General features: G+C 39.1%; 3 protein-coding genes across 9 annotated transcripts; all 3 read right to left on the bottom strand.

The window, feature by feature from the left end:
- Window positions 1–3,912: 3,912 nt before the first annotated feature.
- LOC131014707 (hsp70 nucleotide exchange factor FES1-like) lies at window positions 3,913–10,323 on the bottom strand. Of its 7 annotated transcripts, none has more exons than XM_057942765.1 (8): window positions 10,123–10,323; window positions 9,889–10,036; window positions 5,729–5,874; window positions 5,429–5,571; window positions 5,291–5,341; window positions 4,986–5,207; window positions 4,747–4,849; window positions 3,913–4,590 (listed from the first exon to the last, which is right to left on the bottom strand). In XM_057942765.1, the coding sequence occupies exons 3-8, from the start codon at window positions 5,812–5,814 to the stop codon at window positions 4,080–4,082; spliced, it is 1,116 nt and encodes a 371-aa protein (XP_057798748.1). In that variant the 5' UTR covers window positions 5,815–5,874; window positions 9,889–10,036; window positions 10,123–10,323; the 3' UTR covers window positions 3,913–4,079. The 7 variants fall into 7 exon arrangements, with proteins under 7 accessions (XP_057798748.1, XP_057798752.1, XP_057798749.1 ...); XM_057942769.1 differs by having other exon boundaries at window positions 5,729–5,869; XM_057942766.1 differs by having other exon boundaries at window positions 5,729–5,854.
- A 1,019-nt stretch (window positions 10,324–11,342) lies between these two features.
- On the bottom strand, window positions 11,343–13,328 carry LOC131014712 (hsp70 nucleotide exchange factor FES1-like). Its single transcript, XM_057942777.1, has 6 exons — window positions 13,159–13,328; window positions 12,859–13,001; window positions 12,721–12,771; window positions 12,416–12,637; window positions 12,177–12,279; window positions 11,343–12,020 (listed from the first exon to the last, which is right to left on the bottom strand). The coding sequence occupies exons 1-6, from the start codon at window positions 13,242–13,244 to the stop codon at window positions 11,510–11,512; spliced, it is 1,116 nt and encodes a 371-aa protein (XP_057798760.1). The 5' UTR covers window positions 13,245–13,328; the 3' UTR covers window positions 11,343–11,509.
- A 7,099-nt stretch (window positions 13,329–20,427) lies between these two features.
- On the bottom strand, window positions 20,428–22,746 carry LOC131019053 (uncharacterized). The gene has a single exon (XM_057947735.1). It carries the CDS (start codon window positions 22,744–22,746, stop codon window positions 20,428–20,430), a length of 2,319 nt encoding a protein of 772 aa, XP_057803718.1.
- Between the last annotated feature and the right edge of the window lie 1,930 nt (window positions 22,747–24,676).

The raw sequence follows: 24,676 nt of genomic DNA, 5'->3' as shown, positions 1-24,676 counted from the left end.
TTAATTAGAATTTGAATTGCTTTGTCAATTCAATTTGATCAAATTTATTTAATTAAATACATAATTTAATTAATTTAATTTAAAAAAATAAATTGGTGTGATTAAGTAAATTATTTATTCAATTTTATTTAGTTATAAAATAATATATTTGTATATATTTCTAAAAATAAAATTTGGATACACATTGATTTTTATGAAAATTTATCAATCAAATTACTAAATAAATTAATACAATTTGAATCTCGAATCAAGTTTCTTAAGCTTCACATGAGATTATTTTCAGAACTTAGAGCATCCACAGTGGGGGTGACTTGATAGAAGGGGGATCACAATGACTAAGGAGGCCACAGTGGGGTGACTTGATAGCTTACTTGATCTTTTTAGTTTTGATTTTTGTATTTTTCATTTAAATTATTTGCACAAATTTAAATAACACAATTTACTTCAAATTTAAATTGCATTAATTACATAAATCTTAAAAATTTAAAAACATATTCTAAAATAACTATTCCGGCTCCGGTTGAAAGTACATTTGAGCAATCAATTGTTTGTGCAACTTGATCTCATTGATGATCTCCTGCGCTGCCCCGTTGACGAAGACGACGAAGTATCATCGAACCCTTCGTTCATTTTTAAAAGGTAAAGAATGAAAATGTAGTAGAGAAAGAGGGAAAGTTTAAATGTGTGAATGAAGTGGAGAAGTGAGGGATATTTATAGTGAGGGAAATAAAAAAAATATATAAAAGAGAGAGAGAGAGAGAGAGAGAGAGAGAGAGAGAGAGAGAGAGAGAGAGAGAACAGCTAGAAAGCCGTTGGGATTCTTGGGAATCAAAAGGAGAAGAAAAAAAAAATTGAAAATCTGCCATAGCCATTCGAATTTTCAAAATTCGATTTTTTAAAAAATAGGCGCGTGTGTGACACACGTCAATTCTTAAAGTTATCAGGGCATACCCGATCTATCGGATCTCCCTCGAGTAAGGAAGAGTTGCAGTGGGGTACTCGATCTCCCAGTTACTCGAGTAGGTGGGATCGAGTACCCTACTGTGGGTGCTCTTAGTTATGGTCTTTCAAACTTTATATGAGATAATGTTCACGAATCAATTTTGTTCTTTCAAATTTCAAACAAGGTGGTGCTCGAAACTCATTTATGATATTTCAAACTCCACATGAAATAATGCACAAGCATTTGTCAAGATTTTTCAAGTTGCATACAATATATATGTTTAGAAGTAGTTATGATCCTACAAGCTTAAGATGATAATGATCTTTAAAGTTGCACACGAGATAATTTTTGTAACTTAGTTGTGGTCATTAAAAGTTCAAATGAGATGATACTCACAAGTTAAATTTGTTATTTCAAACTCCAAATGAGATGATTCCCGAAACCCAATTATAATATTTGAAGCTAATAATGCATAAAATTTTGTCAAGATTTTTTCAACTTCCATAAAAAATAATGTTTACAAGTTAGTTATGATGTTGGAAGCTCCAAATCATACAATCTCACAAGTCAACTTTGAGTTTTAAAGCTCCAAATAGTGGTGTTAAAAAAATTGACGCATAAAAACTCAATTTTTGTATTTTAAGGTCTACATGAGATGATGCTCAAAAGTCTGGTGTTCAAACATTAGATATCGTCTTTCAGGCATTAGATGATGATATGATCTTACATAGTTTAGATGAGATGATGCTCAGATGAAGAAAATCTTCAATCTTATATCGACCTTTTTCAAAACATTATTAAATAAAAATTTATATAAAAATAAATTTATTATTCTGACAAAAAGTTAACATTTAATTAAAGAATATGGTTCAGATTAATATAATTTCAATTATATTATCTCAAATTAAATAAATTTAAAAATAATCTATATATAAATAATTTCCTATATAAAAATAATATCATAGTATAATTTAAATAATAATATAAAAATAATTACCCGTCGAATTTCGACAGGTTACACACTAGCCGTAAAATTATGTTAACTCTTTCAAGTTTCAGACAAGATGATGCTCAGAAGTTAGAGGTGATCTGTCAAATCTGTGACGAGATGATGCCCACAACTTGGTTGGTCTTAAAACTCCAAATGATACGATGTTCGATAAATCAGTTATGGTCTTTTAAATATCAGGCAAGATTATTTTCATAATTAGTTATGCTTTTAGAAGTTCGGAATTATATGATGCTCACAATTCAATTACTATGATTTTTCAAACTCCATATAAAATTATGGTCAAAAGGCAAAAAAAAAAAAATTGAACAAAATTAATAAATCTTATAACAACAAATGCAACAAATCAATCATCCATCATACTTATGTCAAATTTATATGTATTTCTACTCTTTTTTTTTTCTTACGCGTCAACTTTTTATAAAATTTCATATGAAAACTAATGGGTATTTTTATGATCTCAACAAAATTAATAATTTAATTACTAAAAGTTGTTGAGATTAATATAATTTAAAATGTATTACTAATTTAATTTAATTTAATTAATTATATAAATAATTTACATAAAAAATTATTTTATATAATTATCATAAGAATAACATAAAATATATAAATTACAAGAAAATATGTACCCGTCGAATTTCGACGGGTAATACACTAGTATATATATATATGTATATTTTCATTTCAAAGTATGAATAGCAAAGAGCACATTTATTTCAATACGAGTTTTTTAAAATGGGTTTGAGCGAAAACCGACTCGTGGAAAGGGCCGACGGGTGGGCCGATTTTTGGACAAATCTTGGGCCTATTTTAGGCCCTATCTATATATATAAAATATATAAAAGATCAGTACAACGGTAATACAACGCTATTTTTTCTCTCTCCCACGTTTTTTCAATTTAATCATTATATCTCTTTCCTACGATTCTCATAATCTATATATATATAAAAGTGGAACCAATATGCCTATACTATTTTCCCTCCCAAAGTGTAGCATTAATTTTAATCTTAATTAATTAATTTACACAATTCAATATTAATTTCAACATTTATTTACATAATTAATGCTGATTTTTATTTATATTAGCAAGTTCTATTTCTGATCTATTAAATTACGACTATAATTTGTTCTCATTTTCAATATAAATCTATATATATATAAAAGTGGAACCAATATGCCTATACTATTTTCCCGCCCAAAGTGTAGCATTAATTTTAATCTTAATTAATTAATTTACACAATTCAATATTAATTTCAACATTTATTTACATAATTAATGCTGATTTTTATTTATACTAGCAAGTTCTATTTCTGATCTATTAAATTACGACTATAATTTGTTCTCATTTTCAATATAAATGCTCAATTGATTAGCATTTATATTTATCTTAAAATATTGGATTACGTGAGAATCAATACTACAAAAGTATAATAATATTTTTTTGGTAAAAAATAATCTCTCATATAATACACTAATAACATTAGGTTCTTAAACCACATTAATTTATGAGTAAAATTTTGAAGTAGCCAAAATAAAACATAAAACACAATTTATGGCCACACATTGAAAAACACAAATTTTGACCATTTTTATTGATTTGGACGTTTTTAATGAGAGTGGATCCTAAACGACATCGTTTTGTTACTAAAGCCTGTCTAAGTAGCAACTATGCATTAGGCAGGGGGTAAGGTAGATGGTTAAGTATTTTTTAGCCTTCACACTATATATCTTTGTAAACAATTCTAGCATGTCAAGGTACGTCTGGTTAGACGGTATTTATATGCGGTTTCAGACTAAACTCATATCTAATGACACATACTCAGCTATCCTATCAACTTAACTCATCAAACTATCTAATGGCACATACTCATCTAACCGATCAAACCATCAGAACGACAACATTCAATATAAACTAAATTAGAAACACATAGATGCAAACAATGAACAGTTGCACATAAAGATAAAAAGTTTTGTACTTTTGGAATATATGGAAAGTACAAATATAGAACAAGATCTTGGACTTACCCACAAATAATATGATTTTGGTGCATAATTGCGCTGAACATCTCGACAAAAACTAACACTGCAGTGATATATCTGCACCCGTCCAGCACAAACTAATTCAAGCTGAGGGTCCGGGGCCTAACAACAACGGCGCTTCCTTCTTCTCGTTCTCTGGTTTTGGATCAGGATTTCTGTTTGCAGCCCAAGCTCTAAGAGGCGGCTGGAAATACTGGCTCGCTACATCTGGAGGCGGAGCTTCTTCTCCAGGGAGTGATAGAAGACCCTGCTCGAAAAGAGGTGATGGTTCGTTGTGACAGGCTTTCCAAAGAGAGTCCACAAGCTCCCTTTCCTCTTTCGCGGCTCCTAGGTCTTCAAGAGACATCTCACTGATCCCTTTGATCCTGTCTTGTAGAATCTGCTTCAGTTTGTCATCATCTTCATTTGGAGTATCGGGCTTCTCTGATCTGTCCCGAGCTAGATCGAGAAGGCTCCTTAGTGCAGCTTCGCGCACATCAGAATCCTCACTTGATGCAAGGTGCATCATGATGCGAGGAAAGCCGAGTTCGGATATGACGTTAATGTCTAAATGATTCTCACTAAGTAGATAATGGATCAAGTTCAGGGCTTTCCTGCATATCATCCATTTTTGTATCAATAAATACTAAAACTAAAATCAGCCTCAACTTCAGACTAAACCATTAATCTTTCAATGGTTAATGTCATAGCTTTTTCTAAGCTAGAAAATAAATCTCTTCAAAAAGAAGATTCATTTCTCAGACACTTACCTTTGAAATCTCACACTCTCGGAGCCCAAAGCATCTCTTAGCGCGGCGTAACCGTTAGCCAACCGGAATGCAGCAATTCCAGGCTTGTTATGCCTAATCAGAGCTGCAAATGGAAAATGAACAAGATAAAATATCAAGAAACCGTTCATCCATAAATGAACAACAATTCACTAACAAGAGGATGCTTACAAGAGATTGCCCATAAATGAACAACAATTCACTAACAAGAGGATGCTTACAAGAGATTGCCCCGAGCGCTTTGGTACGCACTCCAACATCTGGATCAGAAGTAAAATTGGACAGCAGCGGCTCCATACCATTAGCTTCCATTACCAGCTGTTGACTCCTGGGATTGTTCTGCACGACCGTGCTAACAACGTCGGCTGCTTTTGCCCTAATGTTAGCATGTGGATTTCTAAGGTAGTCGAGGAGAGGAGCAAGACCACCAATGGAGTGAAGATCTAGCAAAGAACAGAATCATATTAATCGAAACATCAATCTGCATCAAAAAAATTCTTAAAACAGATCATAACTAAGAGCTAACCATTAGCATTGTCGATGGATTCCACATGTTCTTGTAGCTCATCCAACATATCTACAAGTAAACAAGAATGGGAAAAAACCTCAGAAATACAATCAAGTAGCACAAATAAATTAGATGCTGAAATTCTCAAATAAACACCTTCAATATCTTGAGGAGTCACCCCCTGAGACTCCAAAACCTGCTCAGGGGTCTTCATAACAAGTGTTATCTCCTTCATTCGCTTAATAACATCAATTGTCTGCCCTTGCATCGCCTCCATAAACCATCTTCTATCCTCCTCACTAAATACAAAATTATACCAATTAAAGCACACATTTTGAATCAACCAACTAAGCATACGAATTCAACATATAGACATTTACTCAAACAAAATGAGAAACAAACTAAAATGGAAAAAAGGAGCAATTGGATTAAGAAATTGGGGAAATATGAGAATACCTCAAACTGCGAGAAGTGTTAGTACCGTCGGCGTGGGAAAGACTCCACTTAAGCAATCCTTCCCAATTAGGGCCTTCTCTTGCCATGTTTCTGCTTCTTTTTTTCTCGCAGTCAATGGATTAACGTCTGAAAAAAGATATACTAAACTATAGCGGCAATATCAGGTTTGGAGAAATAAAAGTTGGAGCGAATTAAGCGAGGAATTTATAGTTTTTCGTGGGAGAATTTGTGGGGGGTTTCTGGAATTTACTTGAAGAATCGAGATTAACGCGACGTAAACACCGACTCCACGACTCATACAGCGGGTCTCAATTGCGAACGGAAAGCGAACTGGCCCCAAACCGACAACTTAGTATTTTTTAATTTGGATTGGGCCTATTTGAAAAATACATTGGGCCATACTTACACACGTATATTCTTTATTTTCTCAAATTCACCGAAGAGATTATTATTATTATTATTATTACTTTCTCCATCCCACTCAAGGGCAGCTTCAGAATTTAACGTTGTGGGGACTGAATTTGGTGAACTACGACGTTTGAAAACATTTACACGGGGTTCGGGGGCGGGAGCATTCCGTACACTTCATTTTCATGCATTTTTTTAACAATCACTTAATATAATAGATAATTGTTCGCCATTCAATTAATTCAATATTAAGTAGATTGAAAGCATATAAAGACAAACTTTTATTCTTTTTTTTTTAAAGAATGTTCCATCTTCTAAACAAATAAACTAATTTTCATTATTAATGTAATACCCCAGATTTTCGATCCTATGATTCATATGGGTCTTATTGATATTATTAGGATGTGATAGGTCATAGGTCCCTAATTCCCAGTTAATAAGAATAATTATCCTCGCGGTAACTTAATAAGACTTGATGTCTAGGTTTTCTCTTCAGAAAAACGGAAAATAGATCTTATTAAGAAGATTATTATTATTATTATTATTATTATTATTATTATTATTATTATTATTATTATTATTATTATTATTATTATTATTTCGTGTGATCTTGATTTAAATCAAAATGTGTGTGTATATATACATATATATGTATATTTTCATTTCAAAGTATGAATAGCAAAGAGCACATTTATTTCAATACGAGTTTGATTTTAAAATGGGTTTGAGCGAAAACCGACTCGTGGAAAGGGCCGACGGGTGGGCCGATTTTTGGACAAATCTTGGGCCTATTTTAGGCCCTATCTATATATATAAAATATATAAAAGATCAGTACAACGGTAATACAACGCTATTTTTTCTCTCTCCCACGTTTTTTCAATTTAATCATTATATCTCTTTCCTACGATTCTCATAATCTATATATATATAAAAGTGGAACCAATATGCCTATACTATTTTCCCGCCCAAAGTGTAGCATTAATTTTAATCTTAATTAATTAATTTACACAATTCAATATTAATTTCAACATTTATTTACATAATTAATGCTGATTTTTATTTATACTAGCAAGTTCTATTTCTGATCTATTAAATTACGACTATAATTTGTTCTCATTTTCAATATAAATGCTCAATTGATTAGCATTTATATTTATCTTAAAATATTGGATTACGTGAGAATCAATACTACAAAAGTATAATAATATTTTTTTGGTAAAAAATAATCTCTCATATAATACACTAATAACATTAGGTTCTTAAACCACATTAATTTATGAGTAAAATTTTGAAGTAGACAAAATAAAGCATAAAACACAATTTATGGCCACACATTGAAAAGAACACAAATTTTGACCATTTTTATTGATTTGGACGTTTTTACCCTTAATGAGGCGGACTGGGTAGGATCAGGCACGCGGGTCGTGTGCCGGGTCGGGTTAGGCACTTATGGCACTATTAGTGCCATAAGTGCCAAGATTTTACTTGGATTTTATTTTGGATTTCCGTTGGCACTTATGGCACTAATAGTGCCATAAGTGCCAAAATGACTATTTTACTTGGTTTTATTGCCATAAGTGCCAACGGAAATTCAAAATAAAACTACGTAAAATGGTCATTTGGGCACTTATGGCACTAATAGTGTCATAAGTGTCATACGTGCAGCACAAATACATAAACAACAACAATAACATCATTTAAACCCTAAATAGAACATCTAAACCCTAAATGGATAATCTAAACCCTAAATGAAACATCTAAACCCCAAATAGATAACCTAAACCCTAAATGGAATATCAAAACCCTAGGGGGAAGTGTGCACTTATGGCACTAATAGTGCCATAAGTGCCATACGTGCAGCACATAGATCAGATCAGATCTGCCATGGCTGAAATCGAATGAGGCGGAGATCAGATCTGCCGATGGAGGAGGCGGCGCAACTATCAGATCAGATCCACCGCCGCCGCCTCATCAGAGCAGATCTGCCGCCGCCGCCTCATCCTCCGACGAATTCTGCCCAGGCGGCGCGCTGGAGAGAGAGAGAGGGAGATGAGAAAGAGAGAGGAGAGAGCGGCAGCCGCTGGAGAGAGAGAGAGGGAGGATCTCCTCCACCACCGCCGCGAGAGCTCCGACGAATTCTCCAAGCTCGGCGCCGCTGCCGCGCAGCTGCTGGAGAGAGATGAGAGAGCGAGAGGAGCCGGCTGGAGAGAGAGAGAGGGAGATGAGAAAGAGAGAGGAAAGATAGAGAATGGTAGAATAGTCATGACATACAAAAAATGGCCAAAATTTAGGTTTTTTCAAATGGTGGACAAAATTTGATGTTGTATGTTGAATAGGGCCATTCGGCCCTATTGTTTCTTAATTTATTCTAAACTTAATAATTATCGTCAAAATATATAAAAAATTGTTTTTGTGTAAAATGATTATATGGATAGGAAGTTAGTTGAAAATATGTTCACTGAGACATAAATAAAATTAAAAAATATTTAATTATTTATATAGGTTAAAAGATTAAAAAAAATAAAAAATCAATTTCACCCTAAAATTGAAAACGATGACATGAAAAAAAATAGTTAAGATAGAGTATTTTTTTTAGGTAGTATGCATTTTCTTCATGAAATTAGATGATAATTGTTAAATTGTTTAGATTTTGAAACAAAATAATCAGCAACACTAATTTTTCGTTTATAAAAATAAGTAAACAATTAAACAGAACACAAAAACTTAGGTGCTATTGGGTGCACTGTAGAATCGGGTTACACCCGCACTCAGACTTTAACCCAAGTTGAAGATGTGCCATGGCTCACATGCAGTTCTCTAAAGAACTTAAAACAGTCATCAAGCATATGCATAGATGAGGCACTAGCAGAAAAGATGCAAAACAATCAAGATGATCAAGAACAATGCCAATGCCACTTCATGTTACTTAAATGCACATAGTTAACTGCAAAAAATCTGAGCACAAGTAAATATTCAAGGTGCGGAAATGTCAAATGAGCATAAACAGACACTACTTGTCTACTTCAACAAGGGTATGTCAGTGCCGCAAAGCTGTGTAACAGCATCTATGTATATTTATAATGAGGTTTTTAGCAATATCTAGCTGAGATGTCAGCTAGTGAGTCCCATTAGATGGCAAACTAATACTATATCTCTAGAACAAACTCTAAGCTAATACAAAAGACACGGAGTAATTCACAAAACTCACCTACATCTAGCTCATGACATAAAATTAAAACAAAGGAAGAACCTATTCAACAAGGATGACATTGCATAGACTGCACCACATAATGATAAAATCAATACATTATTGGCTACATTGCAAAATGTTTAACGATTAAAGTAATGAGACATTGAAACCTCTACTTCCACCCAAGTCACCCAACCACCTCAACGATTAAAGTAACGATTAGGCTAGGGAAATTTGTAATAGTAATGCACATAATCATTGAGCATCACATTCCCTTTGGTCAGCGATAACAGGACATCAAATACATGGATGTAGCTCCTCCAACTTTTAGTTACTTGAGTCATTCTTTTCCAGAAATAAGATGTTGATTTCAATAAACTCTTCTGGACTAAGATCCTACCACAAGCTCAATCAAATAGAAAAGAAACGCAATTAACCCAAAAATTATGACTAGACCACCCAAAACAGCATGAGCATTCAAAAATTTAACTGACTAGAAAAAATGTTCATAATAAGAAAGCAAAAAACAAAACAGTAACAAAAACAGAAACAGAAACATACTAGAGATCTGGAGAAGTGCAGCAGAGTGTACCCTGAGAAAGAGCCCGAGAACTCCTACGATGAGCTCAGGCACGACGTCATCCTCGCCGTAGCCACCGCACTGTGCAGTGGCAGCAACGACGCCACACCTCCCAACTCCGCCGGTGCCCTATCACCCACGCAATCATTTCAACATTATTGCAAAGTAAAACTAAACAAAAAAGAAGTAAAACAGTATGAGAATCTAGGGTTTACCTAGAGAGAGAGAAGCGGCGGAGGGGAGAGGCGACTGGACTTGAAAATAGAGAGGGCCTATTGGACGGAGTGGTGGCTGATCTGTTAAGAGAAGAAGAAGAAGAAGCTGGCTTCGAAATGGCCGATTTTAGGGCAGAAACAGAAGATCGCTGGAAAATTCTGCTGCATCCGGATGCCATTTTCGTTACAGATAGATCTATATATATATAAAAGTGGAACCAATATGCCTATACTATTTTCTCATCCAACGTGTAGCATTAATTTTAATCTTAATTAATTAATTTACACAATTCAATATTAATTTCAACATTTATTTACATAATTAATGCTGATTTTTATTTATACTAGCAAGTTCTATTTCTGATCTATTAAATTACGACTATAATTTGTTCTCATTTTCAATATAAATCTATATATATATAAATGTGGAACCAATATGCCTATACTATTTTCCCGCCCAAAGTGTAGCATTAATTTTAATCTTAATTAATTAATTTACACAATTCAATATTAATTTCAACATTTATTTACATAATTAATGCTGATTTTTATTTATACTAGCAAGTTCTATTTCTGATCTATTAAATTACAACTATAATTTGTTCTCATTTTCAATATAAATGCTCAATTGATTAGCATTTATATTTATCTTAAAATATTGGATTACGTGAGAATCAATACTACAAAAGTATAATAATATTTTTTTGGTAAAAAATAATCTCTCATATAATACACTAATAACATTAGGTTCTTAAACCACATTAATTTATGAGTAAAATTTTGAAGTAGCCAAAATAAAGCATAAAACACAATTTATGGCCACACATTGAAAAAAACACAAATTTTGACCATTTTTATTGATTTGGACGTTTTTAATGAGAGTGGGTCCTAAACGACATCGTTTTGTTACTAAAGCCTGTCTAAGTAGCAACTATGCATTAGGCAGGGGGTAAGGTAGATGGTTAAGTATTTTTTAGCCTTCACACTATATATCTTTGTAAACAATTCTAGCATGTCAAGGTACGTCTGGTTAGACGGTATTTATATGCGGTTTCAGACTAAACTCATATCTAATGACACATACTCAGCTATCCTATCAACTTAACTCATCAAACTATCTAATGGCACATACTCATCTAACCGATCAAACCATCAGAACGACAACATTCAATATAAACTAAATTAGAAACACATTGATGCAAACAATGAACAGTTGCACATAAAGATAAAAAGTTTTGTACTTTTGGAATATATGGAAAGTACAAATATAGAACAAGATCTTGGACTTACCCACAAATAATATGATTTTGGTGCATAATTGCGCTGAACATCTCGACAAAAACTAACACTGCAGTGATATATCTGCACCCGTCCAGCACAAACTAATTCAAGCTGAGGGTCCGGGGCCTAACAACAACGGCGCTTCCTTCTTCTCGTTCTCTGGTTTTGGATCAGGATTTCTGTTTGCAGCCCAAGCTCTAAGAGGCGGCTGGAAATACTGGCTCGCTATATCTGGAGGCGGAGCGTCTTCTCCAGGGAGTGATAGAAGACCCTGCTCGAAAAGAGGTGATGGTTCGTTGTGACAGGCTTTCCAAAGAGAGTCCACAAGCTCCCTTTTCTCTTTCGCGGCTCCTAGGTCTTCAAGAGACATCTCACTGATCCCTTTGATCCAGTCTTGTAGAATCTGCTTCAGTTTGTCATCATCTTCATTTGGAGTATCGGGCTTCTCTGATCTGTCCCGAGCTAGATCGAGAAGGCTCCTTAGTGCAGCTTCGCGCACATCAGAATCCTCACTTGATGCAAGGTGCATCATGATGCGAGGAAAGCCGAGTTCGGATATGACGTTAATGTCTGAATGATTCTCACTAAGTAGATAATGGATCAAGTTCAGGGCTTTCCTGCATATCATCCATTTTTGTATCAATAAATACTAAAACTAAAATCAGCCTCAACTTCAGACTAAACCATTAATCTTTCAATGGTTAATGTCATAGCTTTTTCTAAGCTAGAAAATAAATCTCTTCAAAAAGAAGATTCATTTCTCAGACACTTACCTTTGAAATCTCACACTCTCGGAGCCCAAAGCATCTCTTAGCGCGACGTAACCGTTAGCCAACCGGAATGCAGCAATTCCAGGCTTGTTATGCCTAATCAGAGCTGCAAATGGAAAATGAACAAGATAAAATATCAAGAAACCGTTCATCCATAAATGAACAACAATTCACTAACAAGAGGATGCTTACAAGAGATTGCCCATAAATGAACAACAATTCACTAACAAGAGGATGCTTACAAGAGATTGCCCCGAGCGCTTTGGTACGCACTCCAACATCTGGATCAGAAGTAAAATTGGACAGCAGCGGCTCCATACCATTAGCTTCCATTACCAGCTGTTGACTCCTGGGATTGTTCTGCACGACCGTGCTAACAACGTCGGCTGCTTTTGCCCTAATGTTAGCATGTGGATTTCTAAGGTAGTCGAGGAGAGGAGCAAGACCACCAATGGAGTGAAGATCTAGCAAAGAACAGAATCATATTAATCGAAACATCAATCTGCATCAAAAAAATTCTTAAAACAGATCATAACTAAGAGCTAACCATTAGCATTGTCGATGGATTCCACATGTTCTTGTAGCTCATCCAACATATCTACAAGTAAATAAGAATGGGAAAAAACCTCAGAAATACAATCAAGTAGCACAAATAAATTAGATGCTGAAATTCTCAAATAAACACCTTCAATATCTTGAGGAGTCACCCCCTGAGACTCCAAAACCTGCTTAGGGGTCTTCATAACAAGTGTTATCTCCTTCATTCGCTTAATAACATCAATTGTCTGCCCTTGCATCGCCTCCATAAACCATCTTCTATCCTCCTCACTAAATACAAAATTATACCAATTAAAGCACACATTTTGAATCAACCAACTAAGCATACGAATTCAACATATAGACATTTACTCAAACAAAATGAGAAACAAACTAAAATGGAAAAAAAGAGCAATTGGATTAAGAAATTGGGGAAATATGAGAATACCTCAAACTGCGAGAAGTGTTAGTACCGTCGGCGTGGGAAAGACTCCACTTAAGCAATCCTTCCCAATTAGGGCCTTCTCTTGCCATGTTTCTGCTTCTTTTTTTCTCGCAGTCAATGGATTAACGTCTGAAAAAAGATATACTAAACTATAGTGGCAATATCAGGTTTGGAGAAATAAAAGTTGGAGCGAATTAAGCGAGGAATTTATAGTTTTTCGTGGGAGAATTTGTGGGGGGTTTCTGGAATTTACTTGAAGAATCGAGATTAACGCGACGTAAACACCGACTCCATGACTCATACAGCGGGTCTCAATTGCGAACGGAAAGCGAACTGGCCCCAAACCGACAACTTAGTATTTTTTAATTTGGATTGGGCCTATTTGAAAAATACATTGGGCCATACTTACACACGTATATTCTTTATTTTCTCAAATTCACCGAAGAGATTATTATTATTATTATTATTACTTTCTCCATCCCACTCAAGGGCAGCTTCAGAATTTAACGTTGTGGGGACTGAATTTGGTGAACTACGACGTTTGAAAACATTTACACGGGGTTCGGGGGTGGGAGCATTCCGTACACTTCATTTTCATGCATTTTTTTAACAATCACTTAATATAATAGATAATTGTTCGCCATTCAATTAATTCAATATTAAGTAGATTGAAAGCATATAAAGACAAACTTTTATTCTTTTTTTTTTTAAAGAATGTTCCATCTTCTAAACAAATAAACTAATTTTCATTATTAATGTAATACCCCAGATTTTCGATCCTATGATTCATATGGGTCTTATTGATATTATTAGGATGTGATAGGTCATAGGTCCCTAATTCCCAGTTAATAAGAATAATTATCCTCGCGGTAACTTAATAAGACTTGATGTCTAGGTTTTCTCTTCAGAAAAACGGAAAATAGATCTTATTAAGAAGATTATTATTATTATTATTATTATTATTATTATTATTATTATTATTATTATTATTATTATTATTATTATTATTATTATTATTATTATTATTATTATTTCGTGTGATCTTGATTTAAATCAAAATGTGTGTATATCTATTATATAATAGGATTAAGCCTTAACCTACATGGCATGCTTAGAATTGCTCCATTTCAAAAACTTACCATATATATATATATATTCTTCATTATTAATTAATTAATTAACTATTACATTCCATATAAAGATTCATTAAGCTTAATAAATGTAATTAATTGTAGATGTATATATATATATAATATTAACATTACATATAATCTAAGTTAATAAATTTTATTATTTATTTTATCGAGATGTAAATATAATTTTTATCGAGATCAACAGAGTGAAAGGTCGTAAGTATGAGTATCAATCTCAGTGACGGCGTATCAAGGGGCGACGGTCGTTCGGGCTAGCGGGGCTAGTCGGACGATCGGAACCCTAGAAAGTTGTAAGCGTGGAGGCGGAACGGAAGAGCGGGGAGATCGGGAATGAGAGATCGTGTGCGAGTGCAAGAGTGGATATGAGTGATTGTCGATGCCCTGATTGTGTTAATGAATTGGTATATGTAGGTTACGGACCTACGGGCAGGCGGCTAGGGTTAGGGTTTTGCTAGAATACCCGTTGCAACCCTAGCAGTTCCGACTTCTTAGGAAACGACCTCCCGCGACTCTCGTCCAACTTGATCGCCAAGCAACTGCCGCCTTTAGGGTTTACTTGGGCGAATTTATGTATCTCCCGCATATAGGCTTGACTTTGGGCGTTGTGCTATGAGTGCCGTATGGGCCGTTTTATCGGACTAGCCCGTTGGGCCGCATAGTTATTGTCAATTAGGCTTATACGAATTTTGGCCATTACAGTTTGTCCCCCACTCAATAGTTGGAATTTTTTCAACTATGGAGTGCAATTTAACTTGTAGAGATTTTTTTTTTTTTTTTTTGGCGGTGCTTACGGCTCTTACGGCTCTCTCATAGTGAAAGAGAGTTGAAGGGCGTTGGGTCTTACGGCTCTTACGGCTCTCTCATAGTGAAAGAGAGTTGAAGGGCGTTGGGTCTTACGGCTCTTACGGCTCTCTCATAGTGAAAGAGAGTTGAAGGGCGTTGCTTCTTACGGCTCTTACGGCTCCTACATAGTGAGGGAGAGTTGAAGGGCGTTGCTTCTTACGGCTCTTACGGCTCCTACATAGTGAGGGAGAGTTGAAGGGTGTTGCTTCTTACGGCTCTTACGGCTCCTACATAGTGAGAGAGAGTTGGAGGGTGTTGCTTCTTACGGCTCTTACGGCTCCTACATAGTGAGAGAGAGTTGGAGGGTGTTGCTTCTTACGGCTCTTACGGCTCCTACATAGTGAGGGAGAGTTGAAGGGCGTTGCTTCTTACGGCTCTTACGGCTCCTACATAGTGAGAGAGAGTTGGAGGGTGTTGGGTCTTACGGCTCTTACGGCTCCTACATAGTGAGGGAGAGTTGAAGGGCGTTGCTTCTTACGGCTCTTACATAGTGAGGTAGAGTAAGTGTCGTCGGATCCTACGGGACCGACGGCTCGTCCATAGGGAGGCGGAGTGGGAGTCGTCGGGTTCTACGGGACCGACGGCTCTTCCATATTGAAGCAAGGTGGGAGTCGTCGGGTTCTAATGGACCGACGGCTCTTCCATATCGAAGCGAGGTGGGAGTCGTCGGGTTCTAAGGGACCGACGGCTCTTCCATATTGAAGCAAGGTGGGAGGTGCCATTTATGCCAATTAATGTAATATTTATGTATTTGTGGATGTATGTCTTTTTATCTATTGTAGTTGAGCGAAAATTTTGAAATCCGCCATCCTCTACGTTTTTTATTCCCCTATATAGTGGGGAACTTGTCCCCCATTCTCCCACACCAAGTAATAGAGATCTTTGGGAGCATTTGGATTTTGGGGCTCTTGGAAAGGGAGTAGAGAGAAGATATTTGGAGGGCTGTAGAGGTTGGTTTTTCTTTTTCTCTCTACCTTCTTCGAATGTTCTTTACTTGTTCTAAGCATGGATACTTGTAATTCTTGTCGTATTGTGCTTTTGAATGATTTTGATTATGCGTTAATAGAAATAGTGTTTGATCCATGCGAGCAATTTTTTACATGTTTTTGATGTTTGTGGCATTGTGTAGAATGTTTCTCCAAGTATAATTGATAGTGTAGAGCTCGCTAGTGCGGGCGCTTCGGGTTGATACGCTTGAACACTTAGTGCGTAGATGACGTTCCTTTGGATATTTATGCGATTCCTTCGTATGTGGTGTTATGGGTGCCGATCCTTTACATAAATTGCTTAAGTACACACGTAGCTAAGCGGGTAGCTTACAATCGGGCGAACCGGTCTATCGAACTTTATATTATTTATTTATTTTTTGCAACTATGTCGTCGGGTGATCGGGGTAATACGTTTACTTGAACTTTTAGAATTTATCCTATTCTAGGATATCTGCGTGCTATGTTGGGTAATCGGGGAGGTTCGGTTGGTTCGTCGAGTAGGATGCAGCTCCCGTCTGATGATATAGACTATTGTGCTGACGAGAGCGCGGACATCCCGGATCGAGAGATTGAAGTTTGGCAGGGTGATCACGGTAGTTACGATGGTGGTAGTGGTTTTGGAGTTCACAGTGAAGGGCTTATTCCTGGGGCGGTGCCAGTAATGTCGTTCCTCATTAACGGCAATCCCGAATCATTCTTCAAGGACACACGGCAACTACACGTCCTTCGGAAGTCCTACAGTATTCCGAATCATGTCGCTCTTCATGCTCCGGGTAAGCAAATGCGAGCAAATTTTCATGCTCCAGGATGGGTGCGTTTGTATCAAGCACCGTTCGAACAGGGAATGCGGCTTCCTCTACCCCGCTTGGTTATTGATTTTTGCCATTATCATTGCCTCTCGCCCGGGCAACTTGCGCCAAACTCTTGGCGGTTGTTATTGAGTTTACAGGTATTCAGTGAATTACATGGTTTCGACATCTCCATCGCCGACGTAAAGAGCACTTATGATCTTCTGAATGTTCCAAAGGACAAAGGTCGTTACAAGCTATGTAGGAAGACAGGTTGTGAGCCTTTGATTACGGACATGGATGATGGTGAAAGGGCTTGGAAGAGTAAATATTTTTTCGTTGAATACGGTGCTTTGTGTATTCCGGAAGGGAAGAGAGTTCCTTCTGTTTGGTCTAATGCTAGTGAGTGTTAGAATTTGTGGAGTCTTTCATGCTTCTCATCCCCCTCTTTATGCTATTCTTTCTAACACTTTGATTATCTTTGTATGCAGGTTGTTTGAAAACTATCCCTGTAGTGTTGGATTTGGTTGAACGGAACAATCGGTTTCTTCAGTACCCTCCTCCATATCGGAGTTGGAGGGTTATTCTTCACGATTTGAACATTAAGCAGTCGTCGATTTGGGCTCAAGTTCCTGCTCCTCCGGAAGGTACATTCATCCCTAAAACTCTTGCTGAAACTAGTGTCGTGGTAGGTCTCCGCTCTTTGGAAATTTTGCGGGTGAAACAGGCTTATAAAAATTTGGCTGAACTGACCCCGGAGCAACGAGTATATGCAGACGGTTGGATGGCTGATTTGAAGTTTCACTATAATCCGAATGAGGTCGACACTGACGCCTTCGTGGCGAGACAACTGAAGAGGAAGAAGAAGAAGCAGGCATCAAGCTCGGGTGTACCAACAGAGCCGCCTATTGCGACTGATGCACCGCGATCTGACGTCCTTTCTGGTCGCTCCTCACGGAAACGGACTCCCACACCTGATGATGGTTGCTTATCCGATGGTTCTGTTCACGTAGTTCTTCCTGTTGGTGCTTCGGCTCATACCGAGTACAACGCGCTGTCAGGTCAGCTCGAAAAGCTCTTACTTGAAGAGGACCAGGCTGTTTTGAACAACTATGGGGAGGATGAAGCCTATGACGTGTTCGCCTCTTCGGCCTTCGCGGTAATAAAACTTGTCTCTTGTTTTCATTTTTCCTTTGATATGTTATTCTTATTGACTAACTTGTGGTATTTTGATATCTTCTTGTAGCACTATCAGCATGCTATCTTTGTGAAGCAGGCTAGGCTTGAGTACAAACGGCAACTACAGGATGTTCGTGCTGCTAAGGCTAGGATAGAAAACGAGCTTGTGGAAGCTCAGAAGTTGGTCAAGCAAGGCCAGGCGAACCTGGAGTCCTTGGAAGCGTCTCTTCAGGCTCAATTGGCTTTGAAAGATGAGGAAATCAGTCGTCTGAAGGCTGAACTGGCGGAAATGGAGGAAAATCGGGAGCTAGAGCTTACAGATGCTTGCCATGAGGCTGTACTCAAGTCCCGGGCTGATATGAGTCAGCAGGTCTTGGACGGGTCTTACAAGACTTGGGACAACGCTGAGAACATTCAACAGTGGAGGGCGTATCAGGACAAGCTTTCCGGGGTGGCCACTCCAGGCGACGTCGATGGCGACGCATGATATTGTCATTTCCTTAACTCTGCTTTGGTTGGGCGTATGTGCCCCTAATATCTTATGTGTAATTTAGGTATTCGTGCCTTCAGTCTTCGTTAATTTTGCATAGGGTGTATGCATCCTTGGATTCTTACTAGTTTAAGTCTACGCCATTGGGCTGGACTTAAACTTTTTATTGTATTCACGAGAATGATTTTTCCGGAGTGTCCGGATCGCCGGGGGGTTTGCCCCCTGGATCGGCTATATATGACTGTTTTATATTCGAGTGTTTGTATATTTTCTTTACCTATTCGGACTTAACTGTTGAACCAAGACAAGTAGATGTGATACGAGTCTCAGGGCTGCGCAGTTGAGCGCTTTCCGAGCGGGGCTGCGTTGGGCAATCGAGCACTGTCGGGTAGGGCCGAGCCGGACAATAATATTTTTCCCCTATGTTTCCCCCATTTAGACTTAGTTATTTAAACTTAAGGCTAAATTCAGGGCGTTCAGGGTAAGACGGGTGTTCGTCATGTTCATGGAAATTTCTCTCCCCCATTTAGACTTAGTTATTTAAACTTAAGGCTAAATTCGGGACGTTCGGGTTGGGACGGGCGTTCGTCTTGTTAATGAAAATTTTGTCCCCCGATTTAGACTTTAGTTGTTTAAACTTAAGGCTAAATTCGGGACGTTCAGGGTAAGACGGGTGTGCGCCTTTGACCTGGAAATTTTTCACCCCCATTTAGACTTAGTTATTTAAACTTAAGGCTAAATTCGGGACGTTCAGGGTAAGACAGGTGTGCGCCTTTGACCTGAAAATTTTTCTCCCCCATTTAGACTTAGTTATTTAAACTTAAGGCTAAATTCGGGACGTTCAGGGTAAGACGGGTGTGCGCCTTTGACCTGAAAAGTTTTCACCCCCATTTAGACTTAGTTATTTAAACTTAAGGCTAAATTCGGGACGTTCAGGGTAAGACGGGTGTGCGCCTTTGACCTGAAAATTTTTCTCCCCCATTTAGACTTAGTTATTTAAACTTAAGGCTAAATTCGGGACGTTCAGGGTAAGACGGGTGTGCGCCTTTGACCTGAAAAGTTTTCACCCCCATTTAGACTTAGTTATTTAAACTTAAGGCTAAATTCGGGACGTTCAGGGTAAGACGGGTGTGCGCCTTTGACCTGAAAAGTTTTCACCCCCATTTAGACTTAGTTATTTAAACTTAAGGCTAAATTCGGGACGTTCAGGGTAAGACGGGCTTGCGTCTTGTTCATGAAAATTTGGTCCCCCCATTTAGACTTTAGTTATTTAAACTTAAGGCTAAATTAAGGATATTCGGGGTGAGACGGGTGTTCGTCTTGTTCATGAAAATTTTTCCCCCCGGGTGAGGAGGGGGTGGGGGGGCTGCGCTCCTTAGAGCTGCCTACATACCCATTTAAGGGATCAAGCCCGAATGTAGTTCTGACCTGCATGCAAAGGTCAGTAATCGTATAGTAAGTTGAGTTGGTCTCGGAAGACCTTTTGAAATAAAGTAGAAGTGTAGGGATCAAGCGTGATATTGTTTGAGATGGATGGCGTTCCAACTGTTGTTGATGTCACGTCCGTCTGTCGATTGCAACTTGTATGCCCCATGTCCAACCACTTTGGTGATCAGATATGGTCCTTCCCAATTTGGGGCTAATTTTCCCGCACCTATTTCCTTGGTGTTCTGGAACACCTTTCGTAACACCCAGTCACCCGGCTTGAACGTGCGGGTACGGATATGCTTATTGTAGTGTCTGGCGATGCTGTGTTGATACGATGCTAATCGGATATTGGCTGTGTTCCGTTTCTCGTCGAGGAGATCTAACTCGTGGCACATAGCTTCTTAATTCTCGTTGTCTGTCGTGAGCTCATATCTGGCGGTGGGTACTTCGCTTTCTGTTGGGATTACTGCCTCCATCCCATAGGCAAGGGAAAACGGTGTTTCCCCTGTCGATGTTCTTGTAGTTGTTCGGTAGGACCATAATACGCCTGGTAGCTCATCTGCCCATTTGCCTTTGGCCTTCTCTAGCCGTTTCTTCAGGGTGTTCATGATGGTTTTGTTGGAAGACTCCGCTTGTCCGTTTGCCTGAGGATATCTTGGTGTTGAGAAGCTCAGCTTTATATTCCAGAACTTACAAAAGTCCTGAAAGTCCGCGCTGATGAATTGTGATCCGTTATCCGTGACAATCTCTTTGGGTACCCCATACCGGCAGATAACGCTCTTCCATATGAACCCCTTGACTTCTTTGTCGCGCACTTGGTGGAAAGACTCTGCTTCTATCCACTTGCTAAAATAATCTGTTACTGCCAACATATAAGCCTTCTGCTCGGGTGCGGTGGGCAGTTTGCCTACAATATCCATCCCCCATTTCATGAATGGCCATGGTGAAGTGATAGCAGTCAGGGGCTCCGGGGGCATGTGTGATATTTGGGCGAATCGTTGACATTTGTCGCACTTTCTAGCATAATCAGCTGCGTCAGTTTTCATGGTGGGCCAATAGTAACCGCTGGTTAATGCGCGGTGTGCGAGGCTTCTTCCTCCTGAGTGATTGCCACATTCACCTTCGTGTAACTCGGACAAGACGTATCTTGCTTCTGCAGGGTTAATGCATTTCAAGTATGGACCGGTAAATGAACGTTTATACAGTTTACCTCGGATGATGCAGAATCGTGCTGCTTGAGCTTTAAGCCGACGTGCTTCATTTCTGTCCTTCGGGAGTATATCTCTCTCGAGATATTCCATTATGGGGGTGATCCATGTTTGTCCGACTGATACTGCAGTCACGCGTTCTTCGGCCTCATCTCTTTGTATTGCTGGATATTGAAGGCAAGTGATTGTTATGGTTTTAGGTTGTGCAGTCTGAATTGCTGACCCTAGGTTGGCCAAAGCATCAGCATGGCCGTTTTCCCCCCTCGGCACTTGATTGATGGTGAACTCTTCAAAGCACGATTGGAGTTCTTTCGTCTTGCCCAGGTAAGCCGTCATTTTCGTATATTTGGCTTGAAATGTACCCTGCATCTGATTAACTACAAGTTGAGAATCACTAAATACGTTAATGCGTTTTACCCCAATTTCTTTAGCTAGTCCGAGTCCAGCTATCATGGCTTCATATTCGGCCTCATTGTTGGTTGTTTTGAAATCACATCGGATTGACCGCTCAATGTTGTCTCCTCGTGGTGATGAGAGGACGACTCCAAGTCCACTCCCTCGTACGTTGCTGGATCCATCAACGTACAGTTTCCAAGTTCCAGTTTGGTTGACTCCTTCTGCGTAGACGGGAAGATCGATCTCCCCTACAGTAGTCGTACTCTCGCCACTGAAGCCGATGAGTACGGCAGCTTTCTTGATTAGTTTGGACTCGTCCAAACCCATCTCCCTGTATGCACTGTAAAACAGAATATTGGCAGAGCTACCATTGTCTATTAGTACACGCTTTGTTAAACAGTTAGCAATGTAAATGGAAATAACTAAAGCATCATGATGAGGGTGTAGAAGCTTGTCTGATTCGGAGGTTGCAAAGCTGATCAGTTGAGTAGGGTCTGTTGTTCCCGTTCTTCCTGAAGGCGGAACTCCTGATTTACTTGATCTAGCCTGTCTGGTGTGTCTCTTGGCGGCTGAGTGGGTGATTCCGCTAACTTCGGAACCTCCGGATATCACGTTTACAGTTCTCTCATGATGTGGCGGGTCCGGTGGGCTGTCATCTCTGTGTTTCTCTTGTCTATCCCTCACCTGCTGCAGGGTCTGCTTGCCTTTGTCAGTCAAGTAATTGGTGAGGTGCCCTTTTTTCAATAAGTTCGCCACTTCCAATCTGAGTGCGATGCATTCGTCCGTGCGGTGACCGTGGTCACTATGAAAATCACACCACTTTGATCTGTCTCTTTGGTCGGGTGGAGCCCTCATTTTCTCCGGCCAGCTGACCTTATCGCCAAGGTTCATCAAAGCTGTTACAGCTTCTACGGGTGAAATGGACAGGAGGTACTCTGGGAGTTTCGCTCTTTCGCGCGGGCGCGTACTTGGTGCTTGATCGTAATCTCTCCTTCCCTTGTTCCCTCTCTGAGATGGCGTGTAGGGTTCACTTCGTCTGTCACGATTGTCTCGACCGGATCTCCTGTCGACCCTGTAGTCTCTTTCGGGTCTCTCTGGCGGGAAGACTCTCTGCATATTGTACTGGTCTTCCTCCCATTTGATTTGAGCCCAAGCTTGGATCAACACGTCTTACATGGTTTTGCATGGATACTTGGTGAGGGTCTTGTACAAGTCGGATCCTGGCAGAAGGCCCTTACGAAAAGCCGTGACAGCGGTCTGTTCGCTGCAGTTGGTAATTGATACTTTCTCTTTGTTGAAGCGTCCGATGTAGTCCCGAAGAGGTTCGCCATGCCTTTGGACAATAGCGTACAAGTCCTCTGAGATTTTTTCTAATTTCCTGCTGCTTGCATACTGTTGAACAAAAACATCCGTTAGTTGAGCAAAAGATCTAATTGAATTATTAGGAAGGTTCGTATACCACTGGAGGGCCGGTCCTATTAAGCTAGAACCGAACCCCTTACACATGCACGCCTCCCTCATGTCACGAGGAATAGCAACGGTGAACATTCTTTGACGGTACTGAGCTATATGGTCGTCCGGGTCGGATGCGCCGTCAAACATCTTCATGTGCGGAAAGCTGAATTTCCTGGGCATCTCCACCAAGGCTATCTCATCCACGAACGGAGAGTCAGCATAGCAACTTTCTGCACTCTTCTTGATCGGGGCGGGGACTCCTGGGATTCGTTGGATGATGGCTTCCATGTCTGCCAATCTTCTGGCCAGTACGGGGTCCATACTCTGTTGGATGCCCCGCATGCCGTGTCGGCCCTGTTCGACTAGAGGTGGTTGATCTGGCGTTTTGCCATTCTCACCGACTGGAATCGCTCGCCTCTGTCCCTCTAGTTGACCTGTTGGGGCGTCACACATGAGAGCATTTTCGTGTGGTCGTATTGGCACTACGTGACCACGGGCGACATCGGTCCGGTCGGTCGGGGTGGACTGGCCCATTCCCCCAGTCGCTAAGTTGGGCTGTGTGAGGGCACCTGTGACGTTTGTCCCGGTTGCTCCGGGCGTCCGATCTAGGGTGCGCGTTTCACCTGCATTCACAAGAAGGGTATCCAGGTCAGGGTGGATAGTCTCCGATCTATTGTTCCTTACCGATGATGAAGGGTCATCTAGGTTGATCTCAGTTCCATGGGGTGTGAGCGGGACATCCTCTATATCCACCATGGAGTTGATAGGAACTCGGAATCGGTTAGTAAGGGGTGTTTGGATTTGAGGAGGCGTCTGGATCTGGGCAAAAGCATTCAGCCGGGCGAGTAGCTCCGCATTCTGTTTTTCCAACAAGAGCCTACTCTCCCGTTCTTTCGCAATTTGGTCAGCCAAAGCGAAAATTCGGGCATTCACTTCCACTTGGGCGAGCAACTCCGATTGGGTCGAACCCAGTTGGTCTGTGACGTTGTGGGAGAATTAAGCGAGGAATTTATAGTTTTTCGTGGGAGAATTTGTGGGGGGTTTCTGGAATTTACTTGAAGAATCGAGATTAACGCGGCGTAAACACCGACTCCACGACTCATACAGCGGGTCTCAATTGCGAACGGAAAGCGAACTGGCCCCAAACCGACAACTTAGTATTTTTTAATTTGGATTGGGCCTATTTGAAAAATACATTGGGCCATACTTACACACGTATATTCTTTATTTTCTCAAATTCACCGAAGAGATTATTATTATTATTATTATTACTTTCTCCATCCCACTCAAGGGCAGCTTCAGAATTTAACGTTGTGGGGACTGAATTTGGTGAACTACGACGTTTGAAAACATTTACACGGGGTTCGGGGGCGGGAGCATTCCGTACACTTCATTTTCATGCATTTTTTTAACAATCACTTAATATAATAGATAATTGTTCGCCATTCAATTAATTCAATATTAAGTAGATTGAAAGCATATAAAGACAAACTTTTATTCTTTTTTTTTAAAAGAATGTTCCATCTTCTAAACAAATAAACTAATTTTCATTATTAATGTAATACCCCAGATTTTCGATCCTATGATTCAT

The sequence above is a fragment of the Salvia miltiorrhiza genome, chromosome 3 (assembly GCF_028751815.1).
Source record: "Salvia miltiorrhiza cultivar Shanhuang (shh) chromosome 3, IMPLAD_Smil_shh, whole genome shotgun sequence".
Classification (NCBI taxonomy): domain Eukaryota; kingdom Viridiplantae; phylum Streptophyta; class Magnoliopsida; order Lamiales; family Lamiaceae; genus Salvia; species Salvia miltiorrhiza.
This window is presented reverse-complemented; position numbering and strand designations above follow the sequence as displayed.

What these genes read in the sequence shown, in the direction of transcription:
- LOC131014707 (XM_057942765.1), bottom strand. Translation starts at nt 5,814, where the DNA reads ATGGCAAGAGAAGGCCCTAATTGGGAAGGATTGCTTAAGTGGAGTCTT. An exon ending in GACTCCTCAAGATATTGAAG is followed by an intron (nt 5,342 to 5,428) that starts GTGTTTATTTGA and finishes GTTTACTTGTAG; the next exon opens with ATATGTTGGATGAGCTACAA. An exon ending in GAGAGTGTGAGATTTCAAAG is followed by an intron (nt 4,591 to 4,746) that starts GTAAGTGTCTGA and finishes GATGATATGCAG; the next exon opens with GAAAGCCCTGAACTTGATCC.
- LOC131014712 (XM_057942777.1), bottom strand. Translation starts at nt 13,244, where the DNA reads ATGGCAAGAGAAGGCCCTAATTGGGAAGGATTGCTTAAGTGGAGTCTT. An exon ending in AACACTTCTCGCAGTTTGAG is followed by an intron (nt 13,002 to 13,158) that starts GTATTCTCATAT and finishes TTTTGTATTTAG; the next exon opens with TGAGGAGGATAGAAGATGGT. An exon ending in GAGAGTGTGAGATTTCAAAG is followed by an intron (nt 12,021 to 12,176) that starts GTAAGTGTCTGA and finishes GATGATATGCAG; the next exon opens with GAAAGCCCTGAACTTGATCC.
- LOC131019053 (XM_057947735.1), bottom strand. Translation starts at nt 22,746, where the DNA reads ATGCAGAGAGTCTTCCCGCCAGAGAGACCCGAAAGAGACTACAGGGTC.